The 12,455-nt window shown below is 34.7% G+C and overlaps 1 protein-coding gene across 1 annotated transcript; it reads right to left on the reverse strand.

Annotated features, from left to right (window-relative positions):
• Positions 1 to 209: 209 nt before the first annotated feature.
• pic (DNA damage-binding protein pic) lies at positions 210 to 9,359 on the reverse strand. Its single transcript, XM_073960213.1, has 12 exons — positions 9,046 to 9,359; positions 8,723 to 8,871; positions 8,391 to 8,653; positions 7,622 to 7,827; positions 7,481 to 7,563; positions 7,269 to 7,422; positions 6,159 to 6,414; positions 5,869 to 6,100; positions 4,451 to 5,807; positions 1,332 to 1,521; positions 873 to 1,269; positions 210 to 804 (listed from the first exon to the last, which is right to left on the reverse strand). The coding sequence occupies exons 1-12, from the start codon at positions 9,107 to 9,109 to the stop codon at positions 724 to 726; spliced, it is 3,432 nt and encodes a 1,143-aa protein (XP_073816314.1). The 5' UTR covers positions 9,110 to 9,359; the 3' UTR covers positions 210 to 723.
• Positions 9,360 to 12,455: the final 3,096 nt, after the last annotated feature.

The following is a 12,455-nucleotide window of genomic DNA, read 5'->3' on the forward strand; positions in this document are numbered from 1 at the left end:
GTTGGTCCAAAAATTGTTAGGATCTTCAAAAATTTTAAAAATTCTCTATTACTTTCCATTTACGTCCTCCAAAATCCTTTAATAATCCACGATTATTGTCCCCTTTAGGTCCCCAAATTTCTTTTGGAAATTAACATTTAGGTTATAAATTTTTTAAGTTCTAAATATGTAATCATCCAGAAATATTTTAGTAGCTCTCAAAACACACATTTTCATTTTACAAAGGGGTTTTTCTTTTATTGGTAAGAGAATTGTTTTTTCGAACATAGAATTACAATAAGATCTTTTATAAAGATCACAATTAAAATCGAGTTTTGTTTTTTGTTTAATAATACGTGGTAATTAATAATAGATTATATATCGATAATCGATTTAAATTTTGTATCGGGGGCATTTTATCGTTTTAGAATATTAAATTAATACAATTCTATAGGTCAACATATTGTGTTCTTGTATTTAAATGGTTTCCATATACATAAATACGATCGTGTTAGATTCTAATGAATGAATAGACTGGGCAGTAGAAAACTAAATAAATCTCTGCAAATTAAATGTAAAAGAAAAATGGAAATGGGAAATAGGAAATAGGAAAAAATTAAAAAAATACGCTTGGCTTATAACAAGGTAATTTTGGAACGATTTAGTTCTTATGTTTTGGATATTTCGAAACGGTTATAAAAATAACTATAAAATCTATAACACAACGACGAATATGTTTCACCATTAATGCATTCTTGTTAGATCTTCGACGATTTTTATGACATCATCAACATCGGCTTCCTTTTTCTCGCCATTCAATGTAATCTAAAATAGGAGTGAAGAAATAATATTATAACCAACAATAAGAGAGTTGTTTGTTTATTGAGTCTCACCTCTAAACCCTGAACACATTCCTTCATTTTTTCACGACTCAAATCAAGAAAACTCTCAATTAAATCGCCATCAATGAAACCTTCACATGGCTCCGTTTTCTGTGTTGTCTGATAACTGCGATAATATGAATGATCAATTTTGCCCACCGACTTGATGACATTTGTCAAACGATCCTCCAAACTATGTAGAAATTCGTAGAAATCTTGTGGTATTTGTGTAACAATACCGATGGCACCCATAACAGTACCATACAGAACGCATCCCTGATTGGGTGTGGTACGTTCACCGACATTTTGCATAACCAGCGAATCGTGACGAAAAACATTGACATAATCACCCAAATGGAAACGTCCAACTTCTGGCAGTTCCGACCGCAATTCATCCGTTGTGGCAGCACTGAAGGGAAAACACATGTTATAAATTTGTAAGATTCTTGTATCTATATGGTTGCGACTTACCTATCCTTTTGCAGAACAAAGAGATTACCATTATCCTCAGATCCCAAGAAGGTATCATCATCCAATATTTCAATGGCTCTCATAAATTTAGGGTCACTGTCTCGAGCAATGTCTATGAATATACCTTCCATTTGTTTGTGTTGTAGCAATGTCATGGAGCGCATAAGATCTCCAATTAAAATGAAATCACCTGAAAAAGGGACATCAAATAAGAAAATTAATTAAATTCTTCATTGTAAGGAAGTCTTAGAGAAAATACATAAAATATCTGATATCCATCGAAGATATATCCACAAAAGGCTCATTCATAGAAAGTAATTTAACCACAAAAACGAAGTTTCCTTTCACCCAAAACAGTCACATTTTCATAGATGACCTGTAAAAGTCTTGTACCCATAGAAAGCCCTGAATGGTCTTCTATCTAACGGAGATTCCTTAAAGTCTTCTATTCCTAGGGGACACTAAGCAACTCTTCTTTCCTAGAAAAACTCTGAAAGGTCGTATTCCATAGTATAACTTAAGATCTTCTTTTCACAGTATTTTATGCAAGAAAACTTCTGGAAAATCTTCTATCCAAAGACAACCTTTACAACGTCCTTTTTCTAAAGGTATTTTACCAAGAAGACCTCTAGAATTTATTTTCCCAAGAAAACCTCTAGAATGTATTTTCCAAAGAAGAGCTCTAGAAAGTCTTCATTCCCAAGACGTCTTTTAAAAGTTATCTTTTTAACAAGAAGAAGGTATTTTAGCTATAGAAGAGTTGCAGTAGGTAGTTTTTCCTATAGAAGATCTTCTTTTCTAGATGAGTAGATAGGTATTTTTTCGCCTAGAAATTCTCCTTGCACAGAAGATCTCTAGAAGGTCTTCTCGTTCCATAGACGTTCTGTAAAAACTCTTCGATCTATAGTCATTTACAGATTGAAAACGTCTGGATGGTCTTCTATCCAACGTGGAACTTTAAAAGTAAATTTTTCTGTAGGTGCCCTGTAGAAACTGTTCTATCCAAAGAAAATCTCTAGAATATCTTCTATCCAGAGACGACCTTTAGAACTTTTATTTACCCTTGAAAAGTTGACCTTCTTTCACAAGGAGGTCTTCTATTCATAAGTGAACTTCTTCTTTATTTGCCATTCCGTATTCGGGTTTTAGCGATCATACAATTACATAATGATAATTTGGTATATTTAACAAATCAGTTTATTAATTTATATATAAGTTTCTGTTTTTGGCGGCATTCAGAAGAGTTCTTTCATTATGGTGTCCAGTCCAGTCTTGAATGTTTTTGAGCCATGATGTTTCCCGTCGCCCTCTCGGTCTTCTCCCATCGATTTTTGTTTGGATAATTGTTTGCAGATGCTTATATTTTTCATGCCTCATAATGTGACCAAGATATGCGGTTTTTTGTGTTTTTATAATTTTTATTAATTGGCGTTCGACTTGCATGCGTTCTAACACTTCGTCGTACGTAATGCGCTCGGTCCATGGGATCTTTAAAATTCTACGATATATCCATATTTCAAACGAGTTCAGTCTTTTTTCATCTACAGCTTTCAAAGTCTATGTTTCCGCAGAGTACAATAAAACGGACCATATGTAACATTTTACAAATCGTATTTTTGTAGTAAGACTTATGTCGTGGCTAAGTAAAACTTTGTTATGTTTGAAAAAATTGCTTCTTGTCATTTCTATTCGGCATCTAATTTCTCTTGATATGTCCCACTTATCGTTGATTTGAATTCCGAGGTATTTGTAGGTTGTCACTCGCTCTATTTCATCGTTATTTATCTTTAGTGGCGTATTATTGTCGGCATGATTCCTGCTTACTACCATATATTTTGTTTTCTTAACGTTGATTTTTAATCCGTACATTTCGCTATTTTGTATTACTGCGTCTATTAATTTTTGTAGTCCAGCTATGCTGCTTGCTACTAATACGGTGTCATCGGCATAGCGTATGTTATTTATTAAGGTGTTGTTTAGTTGGATACCAATATTCTTTCCACGTACAGATTCTTCGAATATTTTCTCGGAATATATGTTAAATAAAAGAGGGGACAATATGCAGCCTTGTCTTACGCCTCTTGAAATTGGAACATAGGTGACCTAGGAAATGTATTTTACCTATAGATAACCTTTCCCAAGTAGACATCTAGAAGGTATTCTTTCCCAAGAAGTCCTTCAGGAGGCCTTATTTCTATAGAAGACCACTTTAGATGATGATCCGAAGAAGTTACTTTATCTATAGAAGACCTCTGAAAGGTTTTCTATCCGACAAAGTCATCTGGAAGGTATTCTTTCCACAGGTGCCTGTAGAAAATCGTTTATCCAAAATAAACCTCTTAAAGGTCTTCTGTCGAAATACAATCTTTAAAACGTTCTTTATTCCTAGAAGTGTTCTTTTTTCAAGAAAACCACTAGGAGGGAGGTCTTCTATCCAAAGAAGACCTTTAGAACATCCTTTCTCCCTAGAAGATGTTCTTTCATTGAAAGACATCTAGAAGGTATTCTTAGGAAAGCTTTTAAGAAAAGCTCTAGGGTTCTTATATCTTTAAATGACCTCGAGAGGGTCGCCTCTTTATAGAAGACTCTCGAAGATCTTTCCCAAATGACCTGTAGTAGAAATCATTTTTCCACAGAAGACCAATAAAAGACCTTCTTCCATAGAAGACCTTTAATTTCTAATTTTTATCTCCTTTTCATAGTTGAACTTTGGAAAGTCTCTATTCAATAAGAACTTCTAGAAGGTTTTCTTTCTCTAAAAAATCTCAATTTGGTCGCCTTTGCAAAGATTTTTTGTCCAAAAAAGAACTCAGAAAACTTTCTTTGCAGAGAATACCTCAGAAAGTCTTATTTTTTATAGCAGACCTCAAGTCTTGTTGCCATAGAATACCTCTACAGTGTCCTGCTTTTATAGATGACCTGTCCCTAGAAGACATAAAGCAGGTCGCATTTCCATATAAGCCCTCTAGAAAGTATTCTTTCTAGGTGGTCTTCTTTTTATAAAGGACCTTAGAACGTCTTCCTTCCATAGAATACCTCATAAGGTCTTCCATCACAAAATACCTCAGTACTTATAAAACCGAAGCCTTCAGAAAGTCGTCTTTCATATTCCAACTTACCTTTGGCTTTCAAACATAGTACAGTTATGTTCTTTTGTATGTTGCACTCCATACGTAACTCCTTTTCATTGGTCCATTCGTATAATCGTACAAAGCTATTAATACCAGCCAATACTTTGCCATTAAATTCAACCATTGAATAACAGCCACCATCAATTTTTGTTTCAGCCACTTGAGTCAGCTTTCCATCATGATAATGGAAAATTATAATACGGCCAACACTCGGCTCTGGTTCATCAGCGTATAGCAATGCGGTGGAGACGACATAATATGAATTTGGATCATCACCTAATTGGGCCGACATAATGGACATAATCGATTCGGACGGCATAAATTGGTGAGCATGTAAAACTTCAAAGGTATTTTGATCGATAATCAGTAAATTGCTAATATCCAACTCTTGACCAATTTCAGCATTTGTGGTGGAGGTACTTCCGGCCCCAGGTTTTGGTACAATATTCGATGCATATGTGATGTTTTGTGCCTGAGTCGATGCGCTGGCCTTGGTCGGTTTGGGACCACCTCTGCCCTGTACATCAATGCGCATTGTTGCAACTGCAAATGTCTGTGAACTTTCTTGATAAGCAATACGACGTGGACCTTCACCCAAGGGTACGGTACGTATATGCAATTTTTGAATTTCATCAATTGTTCCAATTATAACTGAGTTTTTAGTGGCCAAAGCTAAGCTATCCGGATAAGCTTGAGCATTTAGGGAACACATGTGATTTACTTCTTTGAGATTGACATTTGAAAAGACCAATTTATGATTGGATGAATAGATGACGGTGGGCCTATCCGAACAGGCGAAAACGTTTGTGGTGGCGAATGATTTAAAGGTACGCAATGTTGTAGGTTGTGTGCCTAGTGTAACACGTTTCTTGTCAGTCAATGTTCCACGTTCATCGTTCATTATAAAATAAAACATTGAACCATCACCCAAGGCACACAGTAAATAATGAATGCCCTCAAATGTTGTCATCAAAATGGAACGAGGTATGATTTCTCCACCCAGTTTTTCTGTATGACAAATTTCCAATTGCGGCAGAGTTAGAACCACTGCCGAAATATCTGTCCAAAGGCCAACAGCCAAAAGATTTGCACGTGTATTTCCCTCGCCCAAGGGTGTTATATCCAAACAGGCAACTTCATATTCCAGGGTTTTCTGGGCAACTTGTACCAATTTTTCATCGTCTATCTCAAAATAGTAGACATCCCGGGCTGAAGCAATAACAATTTGTTGGTTATTACAGCTTACAACACCAATACGTTTGCCGGCTGGTGGTTCCCATTCATAAACCAAATTCTTGGTCGTACTTTTGATAAGACGCACCGTTAAAGGTGTCACTTGTATGATCTGCATAACAAAATATTAAACATTAAAAGAAGAAGGAGTAGAATAAAAATATAAATGTCACCTGATCATGATCAACATTGGCACAATGGAACGTCTGTTGATCACTAAGAAATCCAGCTATATCCGTTTCCTCCACCTCTTCTCCGGTCAATGTTAGAATACGTGTATGCCCAACAAATGCCAGAACCAAAGTATTTTCATAGTTACTATCATCAATGCCCACTTTCAACGACCACATACCCTTGATGCCGGGCAAATCAATACAGGCATGTTCCTGTATGCCAATACCAATTCTAAAAGAAATCGAAATATTAGATACATTTTTGTGGGTGCGTATTATATCCACTTTACCTTATAATACGCAGTGAACCATCTTGAAAAGTTCCCGAACATGTTATAATTTGCCCCTGACCCTGACGATCTAAATCGACCACAGCCAAATCCAAGATGGGTGCCAAATTTGTAAAGTTCTCCATTGGTATAACATAAGAGCCATTCTCGTTGGGTGTAGTACTCAAACGCACTAGTTGCGAATCACCATGCTTAGAGCCAATGAAGAGAAAACCATTGTCCAGATATGTAATACATTCAGGGGTAGAAATTTCACCTGGAATTATAAAAAGCCAATGATGAAGGTGTTTACGATAAATCAAAGCGTACACGGATTTATAGTACTACCCAATTTTTTTAATGGGACCTAAAAAGGCAAATAAATTTGGACTTTTTAAAGGTCTTTGGAATAAACCAATGAGGACCACATACGCAGGTTTTATTAAGGATTTTATGAAGAGCCAGCGAAGATCAAAGACGTGGATTTTAAATGGTTCTAAGGGGGATCTTTATTGGACAATAAACGTAGATTTTTTAAATTGTTTTAGGGGTCCAAAGGTTTAAGGAGTCCAAAAGGTAATAAAAGTATTTTTTAGGATTTTATAATGAACTGTCTTAAAGAGATTTAGTAGGTATATTAAATAAATCAAAGCTTAAAATAATCCCCGATTTTTAGGACCACCCAAACGATTTTTTTTACTTTTTTAATTGGGACCCCAAGTGTACAATAAAATGTGGATTTTTAAAGGTTGTCAGCGGAAACACTTTGAATTCGGGTCGATCCAAAATTCATGCTGATGATCGGCAAGAGAGCTATTTATTAGGTTGTGTCGAATTCAAGGGTCTTTGTTACTGCTGACAAAAGTGAAATTGGTCTGTTTTCTGTTATCCCTAAATGTCAGTTCTCATTTTCCAGACTTCGGGAATGATGAGGGTGGCTATTGATAAGTTACTCGACACCTGGCTTCTCCAGCTGTTTGATTATTACCATGGAGACTGTTCTTCTTATTAGAGATATATCCCAGACCCCAATTAGATAAACTTCTGTGTGGAAAAGCGTTATCACCGATCTCAAGGTTTGATAGATAGAATTTACTAACCTTAACTATTCTTAACTACAATCATCCTTACCCAACAATTCCACTTTAATTTCCCTTACAGATGAACAGCCTTTGCCATTGTCAGCAGTTTCCAAGAATAACATAAACAATTGGCCATACATGTTGCCCAGCAAATAACGTTGTCCTTTGCTATCCACACGGGCATAACAATTAATGGTGCTTTGCTAAAGAAAACAAAAAAGGAATTAATATTTTGTTTACTTCTACTCCAAAGATTACTACCTTAAAAGTAGAAGGTGCCACGGCCAGATAACTATTGCCATCATGATATACAATAGATTCACGGCCAATTACAATAGCTCCACCTGAAATTAAAAATGGATTTTAATAACATTAATTTTATGAGATATTTTTATAACGTACCCAATGGTGTAGGTACTGGTATTAGCATGGTAGCCTCTGTCTCCACATTATCTTGCTTCCAGGCAATTTTCATAAACTCCTTGTCCCGCAAGTTAATTTCATGCGTCTTAACATGACGACCATCATTGTCCTTGTGTATAACAATAATGGTGGGATTGATGCATCCATAGAGGAACTCAACATCGTAAACATTTAATTCATCCATTCTGAAAAAATATAAAATACAAAAATAAGTGAAAATGAATATTGTGCCCCATGTTCTACCATGATTGTGCCCCCGGAATAAAAAATATACAATAACTTGAATAACTTTTTAAAAGTATAAAGGATGAAGTTCTGTAATATGTATGTACAATTTTTGGCTTATATTTCCTTTAGCTACCGTTCTCAGCAAAAAAAAAAAAATTAACCACAGGTCGTGATTTGGTACCGATTTCAACGATATATAATTTTCTTCTGGGAAATGTATAGTTTACGAGATATGGTCATCCGGCTACTTAGAGAAAATGTTTTCAATTTAAAAAAAATTTTGTTTCCGTGCCCGTAAATTGCTCCTGTCCATAGAAAAACTTTTTAAACCCACAACCGAAGGCCGGCTACTTAAAAAATTAAAATAAAGTAAAGTAAAAATATTGATAGGGGTAGCTAAAGGAGAGTTCCAAAGACCTATATTCATAAAACTCAACATATATATCCATCGCGACAATTTAACACTTTTAATATGTAATACAAGTTCTTAGTCAATTTAAAATACGTTACACAAACTCACCGAAGATTTGTTGCTTTTAATTCACTGGTCTCCTTGTCCAAAGGAATAATTGTAAAGAGACCCATATACAAACACATACCAATAACACGTGCTTTAGGATCAATAACCGCCATAACTCCACCATCAGTTGGTGGGCTATACTGATGCGCTACATTACCATGTGCTTTGGTAACCACACTAATTTGATCGCCAATCATGCGACATTCCAATATCATTACATTGTAGCGGTGTGTGAGAATAAACAATAAATCCTTTTTGCTATCCTAGATGATGCAAATTAAAATACCATTTTCATAATATGGAATTTTTCAACTAGCATTTAATTTATTTACCTGTGGACGAAAATGTTTCATCACCGTTATTTGTCCATAAATATTCACTTCCTTCAAAGGTCTCAAACCTTCTGGCGTAACCAAATCAATTTCCAATTGGCTATTTCGTGCAATAATCAAGTTAAGGTCTGTGGGAGATGTGAAGTTACCTGAAAATATTGAAATATTTTGTTATTCATCCAGTTCAAGTCTGTTATAGCCAGCAGATTTTGTTATTACACCCAATAAATATATTGGATATCAATATAAATTGTAAATTTCAATGGATAATGCATGCAAAAAAATATGGTGGTGGTGCTGCTGGCTGTTCCAAATTCACTCACCGGTAACGCAAGCAACAACGGCGGTAGGCTTTTGTGCCGTCACCACATAATGATATTGAGACATGTTTTGCACTTTGGGATAAATTATTTAGCTTCAAATAAATGGTTAATTTGCGATAAACACTCTCCGTTAAAAGTATTATTGTGCAAAAATATCTGCAAAAATTCTTATTTTGGTTGGACTTCCTCCTGCGCGCTCCTCGCTATAAAAATATTTTACCAATTATGCGGTGTTGCCATATGAGTTTTTCTGGTATTTAAGAGTTGCCAAAAAGATAATTGTTTATAATTGTTAGCTACTAGGGATTCGGCAACACATCAAATTGGGAATTGTCAAAATCATTGCTTTCGTACTCAGCAAATTAAATTGGAAGAAGTACAATGTATATTAGTTCTACATGTTTTGATGCAGTTCTAAAGCTGGAAACAGATACAACGTTTGATTAAAGTTTTGCGTTGGGCGTCGAGAAAAAAACAACAACAACAGGGCGACGACGACACCAAAGTCCAGCGTTTATCTGTTTGTCGGCATATATTTCAAATGAATTTGAATTTTTCGGCATCATGCCCAACAGTGTAAAAACGGCCAAAACGACACAAAACTTTACCCAAACGTTGTATCTGTTTACAGCTTAACGGAGTCGTGGAAAAGGCACTCCATTCCCCACATGTTATGCACATTCATATGCGATCAAACGAATGACGTCCATTTTTCACAATTCAATTTCATCCGGATGCAGTTCAATCTGTGTCGTGAAAAATACACTCCAATTCCTTACATTTTAAGCGCATTCGGATGCGATCCGACCATTGACATCCATATCTCACATTTTAACAGCATCCGGATGCAGTCAAAATGAAGTCGTGAAAGTCCCGGTCCACTGAATTTTATTGAAAAAATTCATGAAATTATGCGTTTCTACATAGAGTAAAGTCATATAAATGTTATTGTCGATGTAAGAACGCCTAATTTCATGAAAATTTTTAATGAAATTCACTCTAATCGAGGCGCACTGTAATCAACATAACATTGAGAAATACCTTGTTTGAGTTCTTTCTTTTTTGTTTTCTTTTGGTCTGTTCCTTTACTTTGGAAAATGGTAAAACCGGCAAAAGTAGTAGAAGTTGTAAACTGCTTCCATATGAATAGTATGGTGTCCGAAGTAAAGGAACGCTTTTCGAGTAAAAAGTGGCAAAACTTGAAGATTCTTGCACGTAAAGGAACAGAGCTTTTATCTTTGCTTTAATTAATCATTAATCATTCGTAATGCCAGATTGTTTTGTTTTTACATATGTTCTCACGAAAAAATTATGTGGTAATACTTTATTAATAATTTGTTTCGTTCATGGTTTAACTAGGCGTTTACACCAGACAGTTTGTCTTCAAATACAACTCTGATTTACTAACACATACATACATTTGTCGGTTGTCTTCCAGCTGTCCATCATATTTTCACAGACAGTCGGGTTAGCAAATTTTTGACATTTTTGTGAAAAAGAAGTGATACGATAATTGAAATGTGTTGAAAAGAAAAGAACATGAATAAAAACAAAATATGTGAACGGAACACAAAAAGAAATCGACGATTTTTATTCATAATTTTACAACTGTTTTTGCAGTTGTCTGGACGCCTACGTCACATAGGCAATTTTTGGGTTTTTGACAATCAATACATGAACTGAACTGTCCTGTCATATGTAAACGCAGGGTAATTGGAAAGGTTATAGCCCGTTTCCACGGTACGTCGTTCGTTCTCTATTCGTTGTTCGACCCATAACTACGAATAAATTACTTATTTTCCCACACAAAATTCTATGAACGAACGACGATTTTTCTACGTTGTTCGATTAGAAATACCCTCTGAACGACGAATAAGTATGTCCCATCCCTAACAAATGAGAGAATTTATCGAAAAAATTAATTATGACATGTCTAAATTCCAAATTAAAAAATTTGTTGAAAACACAAAAATTTTTAGAAAAAAGGAAAAAGATGAATGATGATTAATGAACTAAGCATTTTATATAGATGCAGAAGGAAGATGGTTGTATTTCCTTCTTAATTCCACACATATTTCTTGTCCATTAGTTCAAAATCGATTAAAAAATAAGAATCAAAAAGCAAACAAATAACTGAAAGTCTGCATACACAAACATTGTTTTGACACGTCTCTCTCTCTCTCTTTAATTTTGAAAATAGAAACATATAAAAATATATTGAAAATACAAAATTATTCAGAATTTATGGAAAAAATGAATGAAATGTGTGTAGTTAAACATAGAAGATACATTTGAAGGGAAGTCTATTGCTTTTCCTATTCATTTAATGTATATTTGATGTGTTTTCAGTTAAAATTTTCATGAAAACAAGGAAACAAAAATTATGGAAATTTTGTTTATGTTTCTGTTAATTACGAATGGTGTCGTGGAAACGGGTTAATTCGTATACGTCGTTCGACAGGCGAACAACGTAATTGAAACGCTCGTGTGAACATGACATTAGGTAAAGCTACCTGTCAGTTTAAATTTTTTCTTTCGAGTGTCCCTAAAACTTCAAAACAATATGCACAATCTGTGTGTGTGTACTGTTTGAATAATATGTCAAACAATTTAAAAAACAATCGAATTCAATGATTTTTAAAATTGTTTTTAGAACATTTGTGTGGAAGAAATTTTCAGTTTTGCATTGGAATTTATATTTAATGATATCTACTAGCCGATTAGGTGGATAAACCTTGACACTTCAGTCATTTTTTCGCGTTTTTTATAAAATGCTCAAAAATGTGTTGTAAACAAACCCACTTGTTGTTTTTGTGTTTAGTAATTTTGACGTTTTAGGAATTCAGGAAAACCCAGGGTTCTATAATTTGTTTTCATCTAGATCTACCTCTTTACTTATACTATGGTTTCGTTGGTTGAGAAAAATCAAAAAAAAAATCCGATCTATGCTGCCCTTGCTCTTTTACTCTTTTACAAGAAATGACGCCCAACTTTACTGAAACGTTGGATGTATTTACGTCCTAATGGGGCTTCCTCACGTTATGTTTCATGCACAACTACTGTCATTTTTACAAATCTGAATTTTGTACACATGATGTGAACCATACAACAATTGTAATGCATTAAAGTGATATGGATATACATATGCGTTTTTACGTTTTTACGTACAAACATGTGTTTTCCTCCAAAAAATCTACCTTGCAAAACTATAGATATTTTACAAAAAATCATAGTATTTCCCACAAACTTTGCACAAAACATGCAAAATAAACACTTTTGTTGGGATTTTATACTAAAATTTTTTACTTGTGGTTGGAAAAAATAACATCACTTTGCAAACTCAGTCACTCCACTTTTTGTACCGATCAACGATGGGATGAGAGAATTTTGAACATACAAAATTGTTGCAC

This window comes from Musca autumnalis, unplaced genomic scaffold (genome assembly GCF_047663935.1).
Source record: "Musca autumnalis isolate F117 unplaced genomic scaffold, ASM4766393v1 scaffold_1, whole genome shotgun sequence".
Lineage (NCBI taxonomy): Eukaryota > Metazoa > Arthropoda > Insecta > Diptera > Muscidae > Musca > Musca autumnalis.